Here is a 21489-nt window from a genome sequence, read left to right on the forward strand (position 1 = left end):
GGAAGCCCAAAAAGGTTTTTTGCCATTCTTATGAATTAGCAAACCGCAGAAATGAAAGCTTGGAGCCAGTAAGCACGTTATCGATCCCTCCTTCCACCAATACGGTTTCATATATAGATCTTATGCATGAATCCTTTTTATCTCCTTTAGACACGTGGGTATATTTCAAGCTACAGATCTTACAAATATTTTTAACATCTTTTCTCCCAAACGAAGGCAGTATTTACAGATGCTGTCTGCAGAACAAAAGATATTAAAATGGAAGGGGAAATTATTAGTCAAATCACACAGGAGTTCAAAGCTCTGCTAAAAATAAGGCCACGTGACTCTGAGCCGCTGGTGCTGGAAGGTGTTCCTGGGGCTTTGTTAAGGGTCTGTGACAGAATCACAGAATCTTGATCTTTTGACACTCACCGCTCAAGGTCTTGAAACGCCCTTTCTTGAACTCTGAGTGGCTGTGGCATTAGGGACCTTTCTCTTGTCTGCCAGCAACACCATCATAAAAACCCACTCACAATGCGCTTCAACATTAACACGGGAGCTGGGGAATGGGGGTGATAAATTTAGAGGGGCTCATTTATCTTTTTCAGTCTGCTTTTGTAATATGTGTAAGATTTTCCCTAATAGTTTTTAAAAGGTAACTTGTTCACACCACCTCTGCTTAAAAAAATCTGTGTGCAGCCTTCAGTGCTCACTGGGTGGAATCCAAACTCTGGAAATGGTCCCAGGATCTTCCTAACCTCCCTCGTTCCCAGGGTGGGGCTGACCATTCTCTACTTTCAGCTTCTCAAACAATACCTTTCTCTCTCAAACCCTTTAAAACTTCTGCACACACACTTGTCTACGCATCTCCCTGTACTACTTTGTAAGCTACTTGAGGGTAGGGGTGCCTGGGTGGCTCAGTCGGTGAAGCGTCCGACTTCAGCTCAGGTCATGATCTCGCGGTTCGTGGGTTCGAGCCCCGCGTCGGGCTCTGCGCTGACCGCTCAGAGCCTGGAGCCTGCTTCGGATTCTGTGTCTCCCTCTCTCCCTGCCCCTCCCCAGCTTGCACTCTGTCTCCCTCTCTCTCTCAAAAATAAATAAACATTAAAAAAATTTTTATAAGCTATTTGAGGGCAAAGACCATACAGTCTTACTGATTTTTATATTCCCAAAACTTAACATGGCACACAAAAACGCTTCACATATTGCTAGAAAAAACGTATGTTTCCAAACGAAGTCATGTTCGTTTCCCCATCCATTTCAAGTTCTACCTGCTGAACTTCTCCCTTTTCCTGAGCTAGCCATGCTCTTCTATAGCTTCCATCGTTTGTGTAGGTCTTGCTGGGTTTTTTTTTTGTTTTTTTTTTTTTTTTTCCTTACCGGAAGGACTCTTCTATTGTGATATTGCAAATACCACCTCCTCTAGGAAGCCCTCCTGCTTTACTCACACAATTAATGGCTCCCTCTGGTAATCCAGCAGTTTACTTCCTGCTGTTCTCACTCAAGTCCAGACTCTTCAAAGGCCGTAACTGGTCGTTGTACCTGTTGGTGTCTATCGCTAAGCCAAGGGGGCCCAGCACACTCCAGCTGCTGATTTTAACACTATTTGTAAGACAATCAGTCAACGGCTCCATGGCTGGGAGTCCATGATGCTTTGCAAGAAAGTTTTAAGAACCCAACTGCATTAACATTCCCCCCTCAGTACACCAGTCCCAACATCTTGCTAAGCCCTTCCTCTCCATTCTGCCCTACTGGCTGAGCAAGTGCCCTTTCCGGGGTTCCACACAGCCTCTATGCTCAGCCCAAGTCAGAGCTTTTCCTAGGCTCTCCTGACCTTAAGGAAGCAGTTTCCTGCCTCCGTCTCTTGCTGGAGGACCACGTCCTCCAGAGCCGTCCCTTTGACTCTGAGGGCTCGTCAGGCCCACGTCCATTAAATCTTCCAATCACTTCTCTTTGTTTTTAAGTATATTTTCTAAAGTTTCTTTCTTTCTTTTTGAGGGAAAGAGAGAGGGCAAGCAGGGGAGGGGCAGAGAGAAGGAGAGAGAACTCCAAGCAGGCTCCGCACCATCAGCGCTCAAACTCATGAACCTCGAAATCATGATGCGAGCCAAGATCAAGACGCTTAACTCGCTGTGCCACCCAGACATCCCTCCAGTCACTACTTCCTTCAGCTCCTGGCCTTTCCTCTTCCTCTCGGAGAAACAACTAGATCTCCCCTTGCCCATTTTTTTGATTACTCAACAGACCAAAAACAAAAGCTTAGCCATTGTAAATTCAGATCTACACGTGAGTCTCTTTACCTAGAACATAACTGGTCACCGTTGCGAAGGCTTTAAAACAACAATAAAATTCTCCTGACTTGTGCAATGCTGAAGGGGCTCTTCCCTAGTCTCATTTCTACTCCACCGGACTTATTAGAGGCATGGGTTTTAACTCTTAAACGTAGAGTAGAAATGGGTGCTTTCGTTCTGCACACACAGGAAAGGATACCGTGGTATCCTAAAGTGACCCAGCTAGTGAGTGGAGTCAGGAGACAGTCTTGGGCCATTACTAGAAACGGCTTCCTTCACAAAGGAACAGGTTCGGTTAGTAGCCCTGACACCGAGTGGTGATTGGGTCCACGGGCGACTGTTCGCCTGACCATTATGCACCTCAATTTTCTCACCTGCAAAATGAGGGCTCTGACCCACAGAAATCCAAAAGGCATTCTCTCCCAAAAGGCTATCTTGCTGAATGAACCCTAGAGTCCGTCACAGAGGAATATTAGGACAAATTGTTGTCACTCTAAAAGTTTCCATTGGAGGGGCGCCTGGGTGGCCCAGTCGGTTAAGCATCCAACTCTTGGTTTCGGCTCAGGTTAATGATGTCGCGGTTCGTGGGTTCGAGCCCCACATCAGGCTCTGTGCTGATGGTGAGACGCCTGCTTGGGATTCTCTCTCTTCCACTCTCTCTTCCCCTCCTCCTCTCAAAATAAATGCACTGAAAAAAAGTTCTTGGGGTGCCTGGGTGGCTCAGTCGGTTAAGCATCCGACTTCGGCTCAGCTCATGATCTCGCGGTCCATGAGTTTGATCCCTGCGTCGGGCTCTGTGCTGACAACTCAGAGCCTGAAGCCTATTTCAGATTCTGTGTCTCCCTTGCTCTCTGCCCCTCCCCTGCTCATGCTCTGTCTCTGTTCTGTCTCAACAATGAATAAACATTAAAAATTTTTTTTTGAAAAAAAAAAGTTCCAATTGGAATCCACTAGGAAACACGGAAAATATTTCTAATCCGTAAACAAAATTTGGAAATGTATCTAGTGAGTCAATGGATTGGTGAATTTCTACGTGAATATTTGAGTAGAAATGATGTTTAGTAAAATGGCAACCTTGAAATATTGATCAATCATATGTGAAAGGCACAGCAACCTGCAATCAGTAGGTCTTATCTCTAAATCATTTGATTACTTTTAAAATATGCCACCATAAGACAGAAGCTTCCAAGTATTTTTGTTCTTTTTGTTGTTGTTTGTTTTAAGCAGGCTTCATGCCCAGTGTGGAGCCCAATGTGGGGCTTCAACTCATAACCCTGAGATCAAGACCTGAGCTGAGATCAAGAGTCAGACGCTTAACCAACTGAGCCACCCAGGTGTCCCTCAAAATTGTCCTAAAAAGTGTTTTAAAATGTTAAAAATATTTTATTTCTATTACAATTACTTGACATTACATCTTAGTAATGATTCATGATGTTATAATTCCTATGGTGATCCCTCCCTATTAACAGACTTAAAAGGGATTCAAATAAGAATAGAAAATACAGTATGTAAGTATGTACAAAATTATATACAGAAATATCTTGCCTTCTAGAATAGATTCCTCCTTAAAGTTGATTTTCAACTATTTGTAAATTAAATCATATTCTCATATTGACTTCCAATGCAAGTTCTGTGATGATTTAGCCATGTTTCTTATAGCTGTACAATGTGCATTACTTCTAATCTACTTAGCTAAAACTTTCTCTCCCTCTGTTCCTACCAATTCCAACCTGTCAAGTAGATAAGGCAGATTAAAAAAAAATAATGTACTAGGAAGTTCTGCAATTCTCATTCCATATCCTAATAAACATGGTCTATTAACTCTGCACATGTATATAACATACACACACACACACACACACACACCATAGTACCTAATGCTCTGCATTCAGTGTGGGTGACACTTAAAATCAATTTGATGGCAAGATGGAAAGCACCTTGATTTTAGAGACAAACATACGAGGGTTGAATCTTTCTTCTACCCTGTACTTGCTCTGTGTACTTGGCCTTTAGCACTGAAATGCAACAGAAGCTGGTTTCCTGATTTGCAAATGGCTTCAGTAATGTCACCAAAACAGCAAAAATGAACGAAACAAACCTATCGTTGACCATTAGTGGTGACCTGTAGTTTACAATTTTTTTTTTTTAAGTAAAAGTTTACTTCGAATAAGGTCAGCAAAGCATCTTTAATACTAGTCAGTAGATATCAGGAACTTTTTTTTTTTTTTTTTTAACACTCTTAACTAAAATGGCAATAGATAAATGTAACTTCATCTTTAATGAATGCTCAGCCAGAAATACTTCTTTTTAAAGTATTCTATGTTAGCCAAATATTTTTAGTTACCGGTGGTCTTTAACTGAAAGTTAACAAAATTTGCTATTTTGTTTAAAATAACTGCCATCTTCTTTTTTTTAATGTTTTATTTTTGAGACAGACGGACACAAGTGGGGGAGGGGCAGAGAGGGAGAGACACAGAATCCGAAACAGGCTCCAGGCTTCGAGCTGGCAGCACAGAGCCCAACGCGGGGCTCGAACTCACAGACCGCGAGATCATGACCTGAGCCGAAGTTGGCCGCTTAACCGACTGAGCCACCCAGGCACCCCTGCCATCTTCTATATAAAGAAATCGAGTGAGAGAGTCCGTGAGCAAGGCCTCTATAACATATTGCCCACGTAACATTTCAAGTGAAGACTTGCCAACTCGAGCACAATTTTCCTGGGTTGCCACTAAGTGGCCTCCTCAATGCCGCACGAGAAACCAGACACATTCATGGTGCTGGAAACAATGCAGGAAAACTCCTCCTCAATGGAGCCCCACCAAATCTGTTGGCAGGACTATCTCTCCTCCACATTCCCTTCAAAAGAGCTGGCTCTCCCGGCATACAGAAAAGAGGAGTCACGTTGAAAAGAGCTTCTAGAGAACTTCTCGAACAGAAAAGTTCACTCATGATGAGCCATCCTACGAGGTTCATCTTTGCAGGAAGTGAAATTTACTGGAACTTCCTTCCCCTTGACAGCGGGCAGCACTGTTCGGGGCTCCGGCCATAAAAGCAGGGCGAAACTCAACCTCCTTCTATTTCCTGGACTACAGGAGCGCACCACACGCATTAGGAAGGCAGGGTTAGCCACGTAGACACGGTCACCTGAGGTCTCCCCCATACTAGCATCCTTTGAATTAAATACTTTAGTTGCATCAGAGGATATGCGAACATCCACAGGGCGTTCCTTAAGGCATTCCAGGGTGTTTGAGACCGCAGAGATGATGCGTGTCCCAAGCATAAATAGGTGCCATAAGCTAAAAATACAAGCCTGCCTCCTCTGACCGTGTGCACCAACACGTATACCAATGACAGCATTCATACCCCTGGGTAACCACGCATCCTTGAGTGCAGACACGGAACCTTTCCTTGCTGTAGCCACATTTCCCGATCCTAATTTAAATCAACTCCCAAGGCTGTGAGAGCAGCCCATGTGTGGAGCACATCAGTCCACAGACTGATTCACTGAACAGTTTAGCCTGCATCTCATGCTCTATCACATTCATTACATGGCAAAAGTCTGCTTTTGCATCATCCCGTTCATCCGTTTATATTCCAGAAGCGCCCTCAGTTTATACAGTACCCAAAGGACCAAACCGCAAGTCCGGTAAGTGTGTGCTTCTCATGAAAGGATCTCCTCCCCCACACCTCACAGGAGATTCACTGGTGTGCTCTGTGCGCCAGGAGGGCCCCAGGTCTCCTTCTGTATGCCTGGTGCCATCCTGCATAGCCTCTCTCACAGTTTAATCAAAGAAAAGTATCATTACGCGGGCAGGACTCTAATTTTGAAAAGACATTAGCCAAGCCACAGTCCCTTCATTACTCTGCACTTGAAGAGGCCCACAAGGACCGGAGGAGGGATACTCTCTGTTCTTCCAAAGGGAAGAAGGGAAACCCTCGTGGTGGATGGGAAAATCTGCCTGCCCAAGCAAGTGTGCGTGTCAGCGAGGCCATGAGCTTCTGGCTGGCCAGGAGCTAATGCTCTCCCTGCAAAACCTACCGCCCAAAACTTTTCTGCGACCTTCAGGGGCCCTCCGGGGTCGGCTCTGTGAGCTGCTTCGGAACCGCCCGGAGGCTCCGGCCAAATGCACGGGCGCGTCCACATCTGCAGAGGCTGCTGCCTGGTCCGCGCCAGCTGTCCCTCGTTCTGGGCTCCTCCAGCCCAGAGTCGCTGGCGGCCCGGCACCCTCTCCCCGCCCCACTTCAGATCAGGTCTGGGGGAGCTCTCGGGGTCGCACCCGCACGGGCTCACCTGCAGGAAGCCGCTGCAGGCCCCTCCCCCACCTCCCACGTTTTGGCCACTGGGGCATCATTCCAAGAGGGGCCGGCAGCTGCGCTCCAAAAATCACAGCCATGTTTCACTCCAAACAGAAACCATTCAACAACTCCACAAGTCTCCAGGGCGCCGTGGCCGAGGCCGAACCGCCTCTCCAAAGTGAACCCACCCGAACCCCACATCTGTAACGCCGCCCCGGGCAAAGCCCATCAGAGCGCAAAGATGGGAGGGAGAATGAATGGCTAAGAAGCCCGGAAAGCTAGGAAAGCAGGTGTAATCACCTTTTTGAAGCTAATAATGCTACCGCTGACAAATCTCCACCCCACCCCCCCTCCCCAAACCCCACCTCCCGGAGAGGAAATCCCAGAGCTGCCCATTTAACTGTTTCAAAGCCCTCATTTGAGGCTGCAAATACAGCTGCTCGGATGCGGTCCCGGTGTGGCTCCGGGCTGCACTCCGCAAAGTGCCGGGCGGGCGGATGTCCCCACAGTTCTCCGGGGAGACACGCCGGCGGCGCCCCCAAACTGGGGACCGGCCGGCCGCGACACCTCCCCGCCTCCCGCGCTCGCCGCCGCCGCCCCGACGGGCCTCGGCACTCACCGTCCCGGGCGTCCTCCCCCCGACTGCAGTTGCTGCAAATGTGTTTGATCTCCTTGCCCAGTTGACAATGGATCACAAAGGACACGTTGTTGTTGTTGGGGGCGGGCTCCTTCAGGGGCTTCATCTTCGGCAAATAAAAAGCTTTCTTTTTGGGTCCCTGGGCGCTCGCTGCTGGCACCGCGCCCTCCCTGCAGCGCGGCGAGCGGAGCGCAAACCTCCCCGGCTCCGCGGCGCGCGTGGGCTCCGCCATCCGGCCCCCGGGCGCCCCGGGCCGGGCGCCGCTCGGGCCCCCGCGCGCTGCCACCCGCGCCCCGCCGCCCGGCCAGCATGCCCCCGCCCGGCCCCGCGCCCGCGTCTCTACGGCATCGCCACCGCCGCGGGGCGGGTCGAGGGGGGTGGGGTGGGGAAGGCGCCGAAAGGGTCTCGACCTCGCCGACCTCGCCGCCCGAGCCAATCCGAACCCCGCGGCGCGAGGAGGGCTTCCGGGAGGCGCTCGGCGGTCGCACCTGGGACGCGGCGCGCCCACCTCTCCCGCGGCCTCGCGTGCACTGCCTCCCCGCGGCCCCACCCTCCGTCAATCTGGGCCCCGGCGATTCGCGCCTGCTGGGTTTTGCAGCTACCTTCGCTCCCTCTCCAGCTCGGGGGCAGGACGCCAGCCCCCCCCCTCCCCCTGGTCTTGGAGCCTCGCGCCGCCAAATGCAAGCAAGATGGGCCACACCGGAGGCAGCTGCGCTCGGAGCCCTCGGGGTGCGAGCGCCCCTCTCGTGGGCCAGAACACATCACCATTCTCTGCTGGGTCCAGCCCACCGCCCTTGACTTTTCGCCGGAGCCGGCAACCTGTTAGGGCATAACTGATCTTTTCACCCTGCGTAAAAATCCCCCCAACCTGAAGGGGGCCTTCCACCGGCGTCCTTCAAACTTAGAATAACACGGAACAGGAAAGGCTGCTTTTATCAATCCTCAGAAACAACTTGCAACTCAGGGAACCCAGCTCATTTGGCTCGAAGGTTCCCCCAGCTGTCTTAGCACGGTGAAGAAGGCTCAGCCAGGCGAATGACATCTGTCGAGATGTCCAAAGAGAGAAGTGTGTTAAATAAGGCAAACCCATGGCTCAGTGGGGTTGTGACAGATACGAGTTAATCGAGTTTGTCGTGTGCTTTACAAAAACTAAATCATACTATGTCTATTACGGTAATCTTGACTCGGATGTTGCCAAATCCTGCATCACCTTTCAGAGAACTAAGGCTTGGAGAAGGCGCAAATCACAACCACCTTGGGTACTTATTTAAAAAATAGAGATTTGGGGCACCTGGGTGGCTCAGTCGGTTAAGCTTTCTGACTTCGGCTTGGGTCATGATCTCGCAGTTCATGAGTTCGAGCCCCGTGTCGGGCTCTGTGCTGACAGCTCAGAGCCTGGAGCCTGCTTTGGATTCTGCATCTCCCTCTGTCTCTGTCCCTCCCCTGCTTGTGCTCTGTGTGTCTGTATGTGTGTGTCTCAAAAACTAAATGAACATTTAAAAAAGTAGAGCTTTGGGGACACTGGGCACTGGGATTCTGGTTTAGGAGGTCAGTGGAGGGCCAGGAATCTGTAGCTTTAACAAGCTCCCCTCTGTGATCTTGATGCAAAGCATGAATGGTGAAACAGGTGCTTAGAGCCAGGGGGTCTAGCTCCCAGGCTGGGGGCTCCGGCTTCCTATTAAACCTCCTTCCTTGTGAACCACGACCTTAACCCCTTTTTTCCCCCAGGCCACTGAAATACTATCAAAGGAGGTATTATCACCACTAGTGGTTTCTAGGAACTTTCCCCAAAGTTAATTTCATAATAGTCTGTAACTGACACCCCCCCCCCCAAAGGCAAGTCACTGCTAGCCTCTCCTCCAACTGGGCCAGTTCCACACGTGATGGTTCCCCTCCCACATAAAAATGCCGACAGTCCACTGGGGATATCAAATTCCCGTGTCCTAATAAGCGTCTGATCATTGCAATGCCACCACTCCCTCATTGATATTGCTTCTCATCTGCAAAATGTTCCGCCCAAATCAGCAGTTTCTTCTTCATGACGCAGTTTGGGACGTCAAGCGGTGCCATAGCCTGCTGGAGAAGTAGGTGCCAGAGACTCACGTGGAATTCACGTGTTGGAGTTGCAAGCTCTTGAAGTAGACAGCTAGTCTCTCCTGGTGTCCCCTGGGGCCTTCAGGGACCCTTCTCTTCTCACCTCGATGACCAGCCGAGAACCAGCCACGGGTAAATCTCACTGTATCTGCTCAGTGTCCGATTCCTACCACTCAGTCCCTGGCTCATTATAATTCTTACTCTAGGCATAGCAAAAGACCCCTCTGTTATATCAGCGGGGGTATACGACAGAATGCATTGCGTTGTGTTACGGGCAAACCTTTGTTATTCTCTTTTCCAAATCCTCAGATCCCTCCCCTAAACTGTATCACCTCTTAACTACCTTCTGGGAAAAAAAGGACGCGTCTCTTCTTCAACGGCTTTTTAAAATTGCACGTTTTGGGGCGCCTGGGTGGCTCAGTCGGTTAAGTGGCCGACTTCGGCTCAGGTCATGATCTCGCGGTCCGTGAGTTCGAGCCCCGCGTCGGGCTCTGTGCTGACAGCTCAGAGCCTGGAGCCTGTTTCAGATTCTGTGTCTCTCTCTCTCTCTGACCCTCCCCCGTTCATGCTCTGTCTCTCTCTGTCTCAAAAATAAATAAACGTTAAAAAAAAATTTTTTTTAAATTGCATGTTTTTCCCACCTTAATGCCTCACGGACCAAGAGACCTGCGTTAACCCCATATGGTCCTACTAAAACAGCTAAGCCCGCTGCAATCCTTTATGCACTCACGGAACACTAAACCAGACCTACAGGCTCCGGGGGGTCTCTCTTTTAATTGGCCAAGTGGTATAGCACAGAGAACACGGCCTCGACCGCCAGCTTGGGCTCAAATATTAAAAACGATGCCCCACCGTTATGGGGGCTCTTTATTCAACTCAAAAAGACAAAGGTATACCTCTGAGTGCCATATCCTTGGCTGGGGATTCATCTCCTTCAACTCCCTTTCTTGAATTTGCAGCTTCTAACTGGCCACCGGTGGCTATTTATACTTAAGTTGATTAAAATTAAACAAAACTAAAATTCAGTCCTTCAGTTGCCCCAGCCGCAGTTCACATGCCCGGTAGTCCCATGTACCTAGTAGCTACTGAATCAGTCCCGGCAGAGGGTAAAACATTTCCATCAATGCTGCAAGTTCTAGGCGACCACGCTGGTCTTAGAAGATGTGGGACTCATAGTGTCTCGGGCCCAACCGGGAGGCCGAGAAGGCACTGTCTCCTATTGTCACAATAGAAGGTGGCTGGAGAAAGGACCAGGATGCAATAAACCTTAATGCTGGCGGGAGTTTGGAAGAAGATGGCTGTGCCCAGTGGCTCCCAGCACTGTCCTTCCTGTGACCCTCAGCAGGCAGCGGGACAGATACACACACACACATCCAGTTATCTTTTCTTGACCCTCTTCTCTACCCTGAATGCCACCTCAGTGAAGCCTTCCTCTGATCCATTACTATAACGTCCCTATGGCTCCTGATGCCGAGAGGTGTGCATACAGAATCTGGGTTTGTGTCACGGCAGAAGACAAACCTGTGAATTATGATCCTTGCAATCATGGCTCGGCTCTGTTGCTATTGAAAATCATCTTCCTGGGGCGCCTGGGTGGCTCAGTCGGTTAAGCGGCCGACTTCGGCTCAGGTCATGATCTCCCAGTCCGTGAGTTCGAGCCCCGTGTCGGGCTCTGGGCTGACAGCTCAGAGCCTGGAGCCTGTTTCAGATTCTGTGTCTCCCTCTCTCTGACCCTCCCCCATTCATGCTCTGTCTGTCTCTGTCTCAAAAATAAATAAACGTTAAAAAAAAATTAAAAAAAAAAAGAAAAAGAAAATCATCTTCCTGTATGGATAATGAAAGAAAACGGTCATCCGACAGCATTCTTGAAAAGAGGGTTTTTTGTGAGGCTTTTTTTTTTTTTTTTGAGAAAGAAGGAGAGTGTGTGAGTGAGGGAGGGGTGGCAGAGAGAGAGAGAGAGTCTCAAGCAGGCTCCACACTCAGTGTGCTGCCCAACACGGGGCTCAACCCCATGACCTTGGGATCGTGACCTGAGCCGAAATCAAGAGTTGGGCACTCGACTGCCTGAGCCACCCAGGAGCTGTGGGATTTTAATTTGAAAAGGAAGGAGGGAAGCACTAAAAAGGAACAGTGCAGAACATCATGTCACCTGTAACGGGAATTCTCAATGCAGCCTGTGTGGGACTTTTACCCAGAGGATCCAAGTGAGGAAGGCTTCCCTGTGGTCACTCTCAGTGTCACTTAGCCCCATGGCAATCTTGTTCCCATCCCTTCTTCAGGATACACTTAACGTGGAAATCCCCTCCTTGAAACTTGTTTGGGGCCCTAAGACTCACTACTCAAAGTACAGTTCCCTAGACGGGCAGATCCTGGTCGCCTGAGAGCTTGGGAGAAATGCAGCGTCTCAAGGTCTGGTCCAGAACCTGCGTGTTAGCAAGACTTCCACGTGACTCAGTAGTACATCAGGGTTTGAGAACCACCCCCTAGGCTTCAGCCCGGTAACAGCATTAATTGCCTACCAGTTGAATACACATACTTTCAAAGTAAATAGCAGATAAGACCCCTGATCTTCCAGAGCTTAAAATTTAATAGGAAAGCGGCACCTGGGTGGCTCAGTCGGCCGAGCGTCCGACTTCAGCTCGGGTCATGACCACATTTTGTGGGTCCGAGCCCCGCGTCGGGCTCTGTGCTGTCAGCTCAGAGCCTGGAGCCTGCTTCGGATTCTGTGTCTCCCTCCCTCCCTCTCTCTCTCTCTCTCAAAAATAAATAAACATTAAAAAAATTTTAATAACGAATTAATAGGAGAGAGGAGGCAGTCAACGAAAGGACATACGAGATTTACAGAACCCACCCAGCTGAAACACGCAAATTCAGAACTAGAAGCAGCCAGGGAGAAATATGCGTTTAATACTCGGAGTGGGAGCCGTGTGTAAAGGGAATTCTGCAGGGATTAACGTGGAATCGACGGAAGTGGTGACGCGCGTCGGTCTGAAGGAGTTGGGGGCAGAGGGGTGGTGACAGACGTGGTGGCCACATGGAGAGTGTGCAAGGTCACAGGCTGGAAGGGGTTCATGGTGATGGGGTGGGGGTCCAGGATGATCTTTAGCCTGGCGGGGAGCGTTACACCCCGCAAGGCAGCGTGTGAAAATCGGGCCTTCCAGAGGACGCCACCGTCGTGATGATGCGAAGGCAACCGGAAACCGTAAAATTCCCCACGGCCACATGTGAGAAACGGTTTGTGATCAACTGGGAACTCAGCTTGTGTTCCGCTTTCTGCCTGTCCCTGCCCAACCGGCTTTTAATGCTCAACAGTTATTAGGCTTAAGAGAAGTCAAAATCCAAGGGCATAGGGGTGTCTGGGTGGCTCAGTCGGTTAAGTGTTGGACCCTTGATTTGGGCTCAAGTCATGATCTCACAATTCGTGAGTTTGAGCCCCGCACTGGGCTCTGTGCCGACCGTGCGGAGCCCGCTTGGGATTCTCTCTCTCCCTTTCTCTCTGCCCCTTCCCTGCTTTTGTGAGCGTGCACTCGTACACTCTCTCAAAATGAATAAATAAACTTAAAAAAATCAAAGGGTAGATATTTGGAAATGCTCATGGCGTGCTTAAGCTCTTATGAGAAAGATAGAGTAGAAATACCAAATATTAATGTCAGCACAAGGCAAAGCAGTGGAACCATTCAAGACAGCTATGCTTAGGTAAATATTACTACACAGATTTAATCTATAAAAAGACTTAACAGGTTTCTTTTTTTTTCTTCCTTCCTTACCATTTCTTTCCACAATTTACACTCAGGCTGTCCATTAGTTGTTTTGTTTTGTTTTGTTTTTTTCTACAATTTACACTCAGGCTGTCCATTAGTTGTTTTGTTTTGTTTTGTTTTGTTTTTTCCTGATTCTATCTCCTTTTTTTTTTTTTTAAGATTTTCTTTTCAAGTAATCTCTATACCCAACATGGGGCTCCCACTTACAACTCCAAGATCAAGAGTCCCATGCTCTACCAACTGAGCCAGCCAGGCGCCCCTGTCTGTCTCCTTTCTTGTTCCTATCTTCCCTGTAGTGGGTTGAATGCTGGCCTTCCAAAAGATACATCCACATCAAATCCCTGGGAACATTTAGGAAAAGGTTCTTTGCAGACAACTAAGTGAAGGCTCTTGTAGTGAGATCATCTTGGATGACTTGGGTGGGCCCTGAATTAGATGATAAGTGCCCTCCTGAAAGACACACAGACAGTGAGGAAGACACAGGCAAGAGACGAGATGGGGATGTGAATACAGAACCAGAGACTGGTGTGGCATCGTCACAAGAAATGACACAGTCACCAGGAGCTGGCAGAAGGTGAGAAATGGAATCTTCCAGAGAGCTTCTGGGGCAGGGAAGGGGGAGATGGCCCAGCCCACACCTTAAATTTGTATTTGTGGTCTCCAGGACTGCAAGAAGATAAGTATCTGTTGTTTTAAGCCACCAACTTTGTGGTAATTTGTGACACAGGCGCTCGAAAATTCATCCGCTCCCTAAAGATTAACAATATATTTCTTAACACGATTTTTTTAACATTTTACTTACTCTTGAGAGAGAGACACACACACAGAGCATGAGTAAGGGAGGGGCAGAGCGAGCGAGAGCGAGAGCGAGAGCGAGAGAGAGAGAGAGAGAGAGAGAGAGTCCAAAGCAGTCTCCAGGCTCTGAGCTGTCAGCACAGAGCCCGACACGGGGCTCGAACTCACAAGCCGAAGTGAGATCATGACATGAGCCGAAGTCAGACGCTCAACCGACGGAGCCACCCAGGTGCCCCTGTTACATTTCTAATTTAAGAAAAACATCTATTTTTCTTTCTTAGTTTGATCTAAATGTGTATGATGACAAAACCAGAACTGTAAACTAATCTATGAAATACGTATTTAAGAACGGGGTTAAAAATGACGTCCACATTGTTTCCGACACAGAATCGTTCCACACTACTGCTGTTCCTGTGTGTGTGTGTGTGTGTGTGTGTGTGTGTGTGTGTGTGTGGTTTTTGTTCTTTTTTACAGACGCTGGAAGGGAAGTATGGAATGGAATCGAAGTAGACTTTCATTAAGAAGGGGATGCAGTTTCCAGACTTTTTTATATTCATCATAATGCATTTGTATGCTGAGCAAGGAGACACAGGCAGAGTGGAGGCCAGTGAAAATTCTTCAGGCGACTCAGTGATGTATAAGGACAGCTCATACTCAGCTCCGTGCGCTGGCACAGCTGTAGGGCATTGTCTGTGGCTGGCATCTGTTCTAATAGGTTGACCATCCGTTCTGACCCTTGCAAGTCTAGTTATTCGATATTTTGAATGCCACTCCTGTAGATAAACGTTAGAAAGCAGCCGCACCATGGCAGACTTTAATTCTCCTAAAAGAAGGGTCTCTCCCACAATGTTCTTCCAAAAAATGGGTTTTGGAGCCGATAGTAAAAGTTCTTCTGGCCTTAGCTTTTCCCTTATTATTTCTTACTCCAATCTGGCAGGTTGTTGGTGGAAGAACCAGAGAGCAGTCAGGGGCCAGCTGCTTTGAAGAAACAATCTCATGTGCCCGGTTTTAGAACTTGAGTTCTTTTCGTTTAGAAAAAATGGTTTATATTTTATTTTTGAGAGACGGAGAGAGACAGCATGAGTGGGGGATAAGCAGAGAAGAGAGAGGGAGACACAGAATCCGAAGCAGACTCCAGGCTCCCAGCTGTCAGCACAGAGCCTGACACGGGGCTCGAACCCACAAACCATGAGATCGCCACCCGAGCCGAAGTCGGACGCCCAACCGACGGGGCCACCTAGGCGCCCCTAGAACTTGAGTTCTTAAAAATATGGTTGAGACATCTAAATGGCGTGGGCAGTTTCTGTGTGTGTGTGCACGCACACGCGTTTATGGGATTTTTGTTTTGTTTTGTTTTAGCTAAGGGTTTGCTTTTTTTCCCGCTAAAACTGAACAGAAAGCAATTTTCCTTGTAGGCTTGGATAATTATGCTTACTAAGGGGTTGTTCCGTGCAAACTGTTCTACAAACACTAAGCAGATAGCACCCCAATGGGAAGGGAAGAGGGAAAGGATTGAGACAAAACAGGTGACCAAAGAGGTGATTTGAAGGACAACCGTCAGGAACACATGCCTATAGCTTGATTGCAGTGTTATCTGGGGATGTTTCTTTCTCTTTCTGCATTCCCGCGGATGGGAAGAGGACCCGAGTCGTCTAGTCCTCAGTCCAAAGAACTCCGCCATGCGGTCAGAGTGAATCTCATCTCTGCGGGTGGGATGCAAAGATCAGTCCGGTAGGATATTTTCTGCAAGATTTTCTTTGTCAAGCATCTTTACAACCTGTATTGCTGATACCCAATGGAGGCTCTCAGTCTACACTTTAAAATTTGGGATGGGGGGGCGCCTGGGTGGCTCAGGTCATAATCTCACGGTCCGTGAGTTCGAGCCCCGTGTCGGGCTCTGTGCTGACACCTCAGAGCCTGGAGCCTGTTTCAGATTCTATGTCTCCTTCTCTCTCTGCTCCTCCCCTGCTCACGCTCTGTCTTACTCTGTCTCTCGAAAATAAATAAATGTAAAAAAAATTTTTTTTTAATTTGAGATCAAGTATTTCTGCTCATGTCCAGGGGAAAACAGAGGAGAAGAGGTAGAGGTTGAGAATTGGTTAAGATTAGTGAGAAGCCTGTTGTTCCAAAGTAGTCTGTTTCTTTACATTTTACTCCAAGTCATAAATCCCATCTTATTTTAAAAATTTTTTTTGATGTTTTATTTAGTTTTGAAGGAGAAAAAGAGAGACACAGTGAACAGAGAAGGGGCAGAGAGAGAGGGAGACACAGAATCCGAAGCAGGCTCTAGGCTCTGAGCTGTCAGTGCAGAGTCTGACTCGGGGCTCAATCCCACGAACTGTGAGATCATGACCTGAGCGGAAGTTGGACGCCTAACCGACTGAGCCACCCAGGCGCCCCTCATAAATCCCATTTTAAATGAGATGTGTAGCCATATGAACACAGCCTTATGTTTCTTTCTAGAAGCAGGTTGATTTTGGCGATTTAGATACTTCTGGATAGTGATCTTACAGAATAAAAGCACCTGACCACAGAGATGCCATTAAGTGTACTTATATCGCAATACAATAAAAAAGCCCACCAATAAGGAGATGGCTGCATAAATTATGGTATATTTAAAGCATGATGCCACTAAAAATAATGAGTGATGTCTTTACAAGTTGGCTCGGAAGCATCTCCACAACGTATTGTCAATGAGAAAATTAACATACAGAGGACTGACTCAGTTTTGTGAGACACATACAGTGGGCATGGGTATTAGTCTCCAAATATTTCTGATTCACGATCTTCATATACGTGGCGGGATTGCAAAAACGTCTAAATCCCCTCGAGGGTAATGGCTGGAGCCGGGTGGCCAAGTGTAATCTACAGTGAGGAACTGTAGCTGCTGCTTTGTGTTATGAACTGAGCCGAACCTACCTGCCCACCCGCAAAGGCCATGCGCCCCGAGACATGAACTTGCGCTGTTCTAAGCCGCTGAAGTCCCGGTGTCGATTTAACTGCAGATTAATCTAGCCTATCGAGATTACTCCAACAGCAACATGTGGGTGTGAGGGATGTGTATCTGTGCGTGCATTTGTATATTATCTATTACTTTATTTAGTTATCACACCAACACCATAAAATGGAACTATTATTTCCATTTTACGCTACAGGAAACCGAAGCGCGAGAAGCTTAAACAAATTTCCCAGGTTACCCAATTAGCAGTTTGCCAGTTAGAAGGCTGAGCCAAAATGTGTTAACCTGCAAAGCATCCTTTTCCTTCCCCAGCCATCCCACTGACACACAGAAGGAAGGTGGTTTTCCTTCAGAGGACCCTCAGCACTATGCGGGGACAGAAACATATGCCATCATGAAACACAACCAACAAAGGTTATCAGGATACAGGCACGGGACATAGAAACCTTGCCTGTCATGCAGAGCAGAGCTGCTGGGGTAAGGAGAACAGGGGTAAAAATAGGACACACAGATCTTATCTATCATCTATATTGGCAGAGTCCTGCCTTTTCAGTCTTGAAACAGACTGTGGTTGATACTCACTGATGTTACTGTTTTAGGACCGAGATTGCATCTACAGCGTGGTGAGCCCCTCGGGGCTGTCTGACAAAAACTCAGGATCAGCTAATGGTAATTGGCCGTTAGGACCGAATCACAATTGTGTTTGTACAGAGCAGGTGCAGGAACAAGGTAATCGGATAACGTGACATTGGCAAGAAATGCAGATTGGCCCCTTTTTCCCCTCCAGTGTGAGAACTTTAGTTGTGCGTGAAATATAACCGCGGTGTGAGTAGCTGTGAGTAGCCACCAATGGGGAGATCTTAAATGGGTACTGCAGGTGTCTAAATGTGAGATAGGCAAATTATTTCTTCCACGGAAAGTAAGATGGTCTAATTCACTGAGCACATTACGATGTGCTCTAAGACTTGTGAAGTGAACGATCAAAGGAATATTTCTGCTTCTAACAAGCCAAGTTGTTCCCCTCTTCCCAGCATGCCAGGGTCCTGTGATCTTGTGAGCTTCCAAAATCGTTTTCCTTTTGTTTCCTTTTCTTTCTTTTTTCTTTCTTTCTTTCTTTCTTTCTTTCTTTCTTTCTTTCTTTCTTTCTTTCTTTTCTTTTTCTTTCTCTCTTTTCTTTCTTTTCTTTCTTTCTTTCTTTCTTTCTTTCTTTCTTTCTTTCTTTCTTTCTTTCTTTCTCTTACAGTAGAGAAGCCATGCTGAAGAGGAATTGTATTTAGTTTTATACATTACAGGTCAATAGAGCTTTCCTCTGTGATACATATTATTTCTGCACAAATTATTATAACAACAGTTTGTAGCCGTGTTACATGAAAAAGGAATGTTATTTACAGTGCTGGAAGGATACGGTAAAAAGCTAAGAAGGGGGGCACCTGGGTGGCTCAACTGGTTAAGCTTCTGCTTCTTGATTTCAGCTCAGATCCTGATCTCATGGTTCATGAGACAGAGCCCCACGTTGGGCTCTGCGCTGAGAGTAGATAGCCTGCTTGGGATTTTCTCTCTCTCCCTCTCTCTCTACTCCTCCCCCTGTCCTTTTCTCTTTCTCAAAATAAATAAATAAACTTTTTAAAAAAAGTTACAAAGAGTCTAAAAGGAGGTCACACAGAATGTGTTGTTGGAATTTAAGAGTAGATGAGTAGACATACATGTGTATCTAGATAAGGATGGGCTCTAAAAACCCAATCAGGGCCACAATGATGAGTCTGCACGGAAAGAGTCCATTGCAGGGGAGAGGCAGGGAGGGACACATCACTTTGTGAGTTTCCAGGGTGTTTGTGAAACTGCTGGGCTCTTTACTAATAAATATACTAGATATTTTTATTTATACACTTATTTATAAAATATATTGATGGAATAACAAATATATTAGATATCATATATTAAAATTAAATGTTGGGGCCCCTGGTGGCTCAGTTTGTTAAGCATCTGACTTCGGCTCAGGTCACGATCTCGCAGTTTGTGACTTCGAGCCCCACGTTGGGCTCTGTGCTGATAGCTCAGAGCCTGGAGCCTGCTTCAGATTCTGTCTCTGTCTCTCTCTCTTTCTCTCCCCCACTCATGCACTCTCTCTCTCTCTCTCTCTCTCTCTCTCTCTCTCTTTCTCTCTCTAATGCAAATAAACATGCAAAAAAATTAAACGTTATATAATATCATATATTTTCCATATGTTTTCTATTTTTAAGTAAAAAGACTCTGACATAATCCTCACAGCAATTCCAAGATTTGAGGTGTCCCAACCACCATCTGACAAGGAAGGAGCCAGGGACATGAGAGAAGGTGCACAAAGTTGTATCATGTGAACGGGGCAGAGCCCAGACGCACAGGACTGCCAGTCACACACCATCCAGACACAGCCCTTCTCCACCGTATTGTGCTCCTGTCCAGAAACGTGCCCAAAGGAAAGAAGCTATAGTGAAGGTAAAAATATCTTTCTACGCCAACCCAGGAAGGAAGAAATTCCTGGAGGTCTTCTTAAAGATGAAGGGCGGGGCGCCTGGGTGGCGCAGTCGGTTAAGCGTCCGACTTCAGCCAGGTCACGATCTCGCGGTCCGTGAGTTCGAGCCCCGCGTCGGGCTCTGGGCTGATGGCTCAGAGCCTGGAGCCTGTTTCCGATTCTGTGTCTCCCTCTCTCTCTGCCCCTCCCCCGTTCATGCTCTGTCTCTCTCTGTCCCAAAAATAAATAAAAAAACGTTGAAAAAAAAAATAGAAAAAAAAAAAAAAAAAAAAAAGATGAAGGGCAAGCCTATTATCTTCATCAGGATCTGCCCATTTACACTGGAAGGAAATCTACTTTCCCATTACATGGATTAAAAAACAAAACAAAAAAAAACAAAAAAAAAAAACCAAGTACCGAAATGAACATTCTCTCGTTCCCCAATTTTGTAATTTGTAAAACATTGTAAGACATGCCCTTTTTTCCTTGAAACTCAGCAAGTAAAAAATAAAAACAAAAAAACAACAGACTTACTGAACCCTTGACAAAAGTGAGCAACTCTTAGAAAACCTGGGAGTTACGATAAAAAATGAAGGAAACGTGCAGAGTCCATACACATCAAATCGACGTGTTTTTCTCTACCACCAAACATGATGAACAGAAATTATTTAAAGTAAATCTGGCCCCAAATTTTAACTATGTGAAGTCCTTTTCCAGACTCTCTTTCTTTTCCCAAATTGGTGATATGTCAGGGCAGACCTGGAGCCCAGGTTAAGATCCCTTGATTTCAAGACAACAGCCATGCCTTCCCAGGCTAGCTTCCCGGAGACCTGTCAGTCCCCTTAAGGCGAAGAAGCCCTTCACGCTTCTAAGTCCTAATCTCAACTTTACCTTAAAAGCGAAACACCCCTGTTTTGCTTGCAAGAGAAAGGCACAGACATTGTTCCACAGCCCGAACCAGACGTGCCAAAGTTAAAAGGGTTCCGACGGCATTCGTGCATGTGAATTACAAGCATTAATCATAAAGCTTCCCTGCTAATATGTTCATGAGCCCACACAGGGCATGTTTTATATGAGGATCTGCCCCACTTTTCTTAAATGGTGCATATCAAGTCAGCCGTGAGTTGTTCAGAACACTCGATACACAGTTTGGGAACTGTTACCCGCCATTATGTTCACGGAGGGGGAACCCCCAAAGCAGGCATTGGCCAAACGAAGCTCAGTGTTTGACAACCGTACATGATCAACCGACAGCTGATACTGCTTCCAGCTCAGCTATACTTTTAAACAGAGACAGGCTCTGTTTCTGTTAACGGCTTTTGTAGGTATGCGTGTAATACAGGAGACACAATAAATCACAGGAAATGCTCTCTGCTTAAAGTTTCCTCGGGTTTTGTTAACATGCAAATAACGAGGGACACAGAGAGGTCCATGTGTAATGTTGGAACGAAAAAGAGAACCGAGCTGCTTTGCCACCAATAAATACTGGCAACCAAGGATGCGAGTGCACAGAAACGTATAAAATGCTTTGTATCGCATGCCGGCATTTTGCCAGGTCAAGGAAGAAACTGGTGGGAGCCTTCACCTGAGATACTGTGTTTGCTAAAAGAGACGAGCCATGTGCTTCTGTGTTCTCCAACACCACCTTGGCTCAAAACTCTAGAACAGAGGGAAAAGATCGGTAACCCAAGAAGGAAAGGGTCCATTCCATGCAAATAAATAGTTTGGGGGGGCGTTCGTTATAAATATAAGGATACGTTTGAAAACATGAGGAGACTGCCCAGAAATCTTTACATCGCTAATTGTTGGAGGCAGGAATGAAGGAGTCAACAGAATCTGGACCGGCAAATCCAGACTGATGCTCTCCTCGCCGATCGCCTGCCAGGGTCAGCTGGACCAGTACTCCAGTGAGAGCAGTCTTATAAACCAGGGGAATCCCTCCTGGACATTTTGATTTACCTATGGCTGAAGCATGGCTTGAGACGCTCAGGAAACACAGAGGTTTCAAACCAACATGAGAAGTTAAAGAGAAGTCCGGAAACAAGAGACCGCCTCCCCAAAGTGAGGGCACCCTGTGTTTCAGCCTGCTGCGTTTCTCTTAAGACGTAGAGTTGAATCAAGAAACCGTGTTTCGGAACAGTACAGAGAACCCTGGAGAAAGGCATCATTGTGTTTGCCTGAGC

General features: G+C 47.2%; 1 protein-coding gene across 9 annotated transcripts in view; it reads right to left on the bottom strand.

The window, feature by feature from the left end:
- Positions 1–21489, bottom strand: part of PHACTR1 (phosphatase and actin regulator 1) — a 561384-nt gene that overhangs the window by 251924 nt on the left and 287971 nt on the right. The window contains exon 1 of one of the 9 annotated variants that reach the window (XM_053904897.1): positions 7189–7488. The exons of 7 other annotated variants lie outside the window; for them this stretch is intronic. In XM_053904897.1, coding sequence (XP_053760872.1) covers positions 7189–7438 — 250 coding nt within the window. In that variant the 5' untranslated portion in view covers positions 7439–7488. Of the gene's footprint in view, positions 1–6312; positions 6406–7188; positions 7489–21489 lie in introns of those variants that run through there. One more of the 9 variants, XM_053904904.1, reaches the window with a different exon arrangement.

Source organism: Panthera pardus, unplaced genomic scaffold, assembly GCF_024362965.1.
Source record: "Panthera pardus isolate Hobbes unplaced genomic scaffold, ASM2436296v1 HiC_scaffold_17, whole genome shotgun sequence".
Lineage (NCBI taxonomy): Eukaryota > Metazoa > Chordata > Mammalia > Carnivora > Felidae > Panthera > Panthera pardus.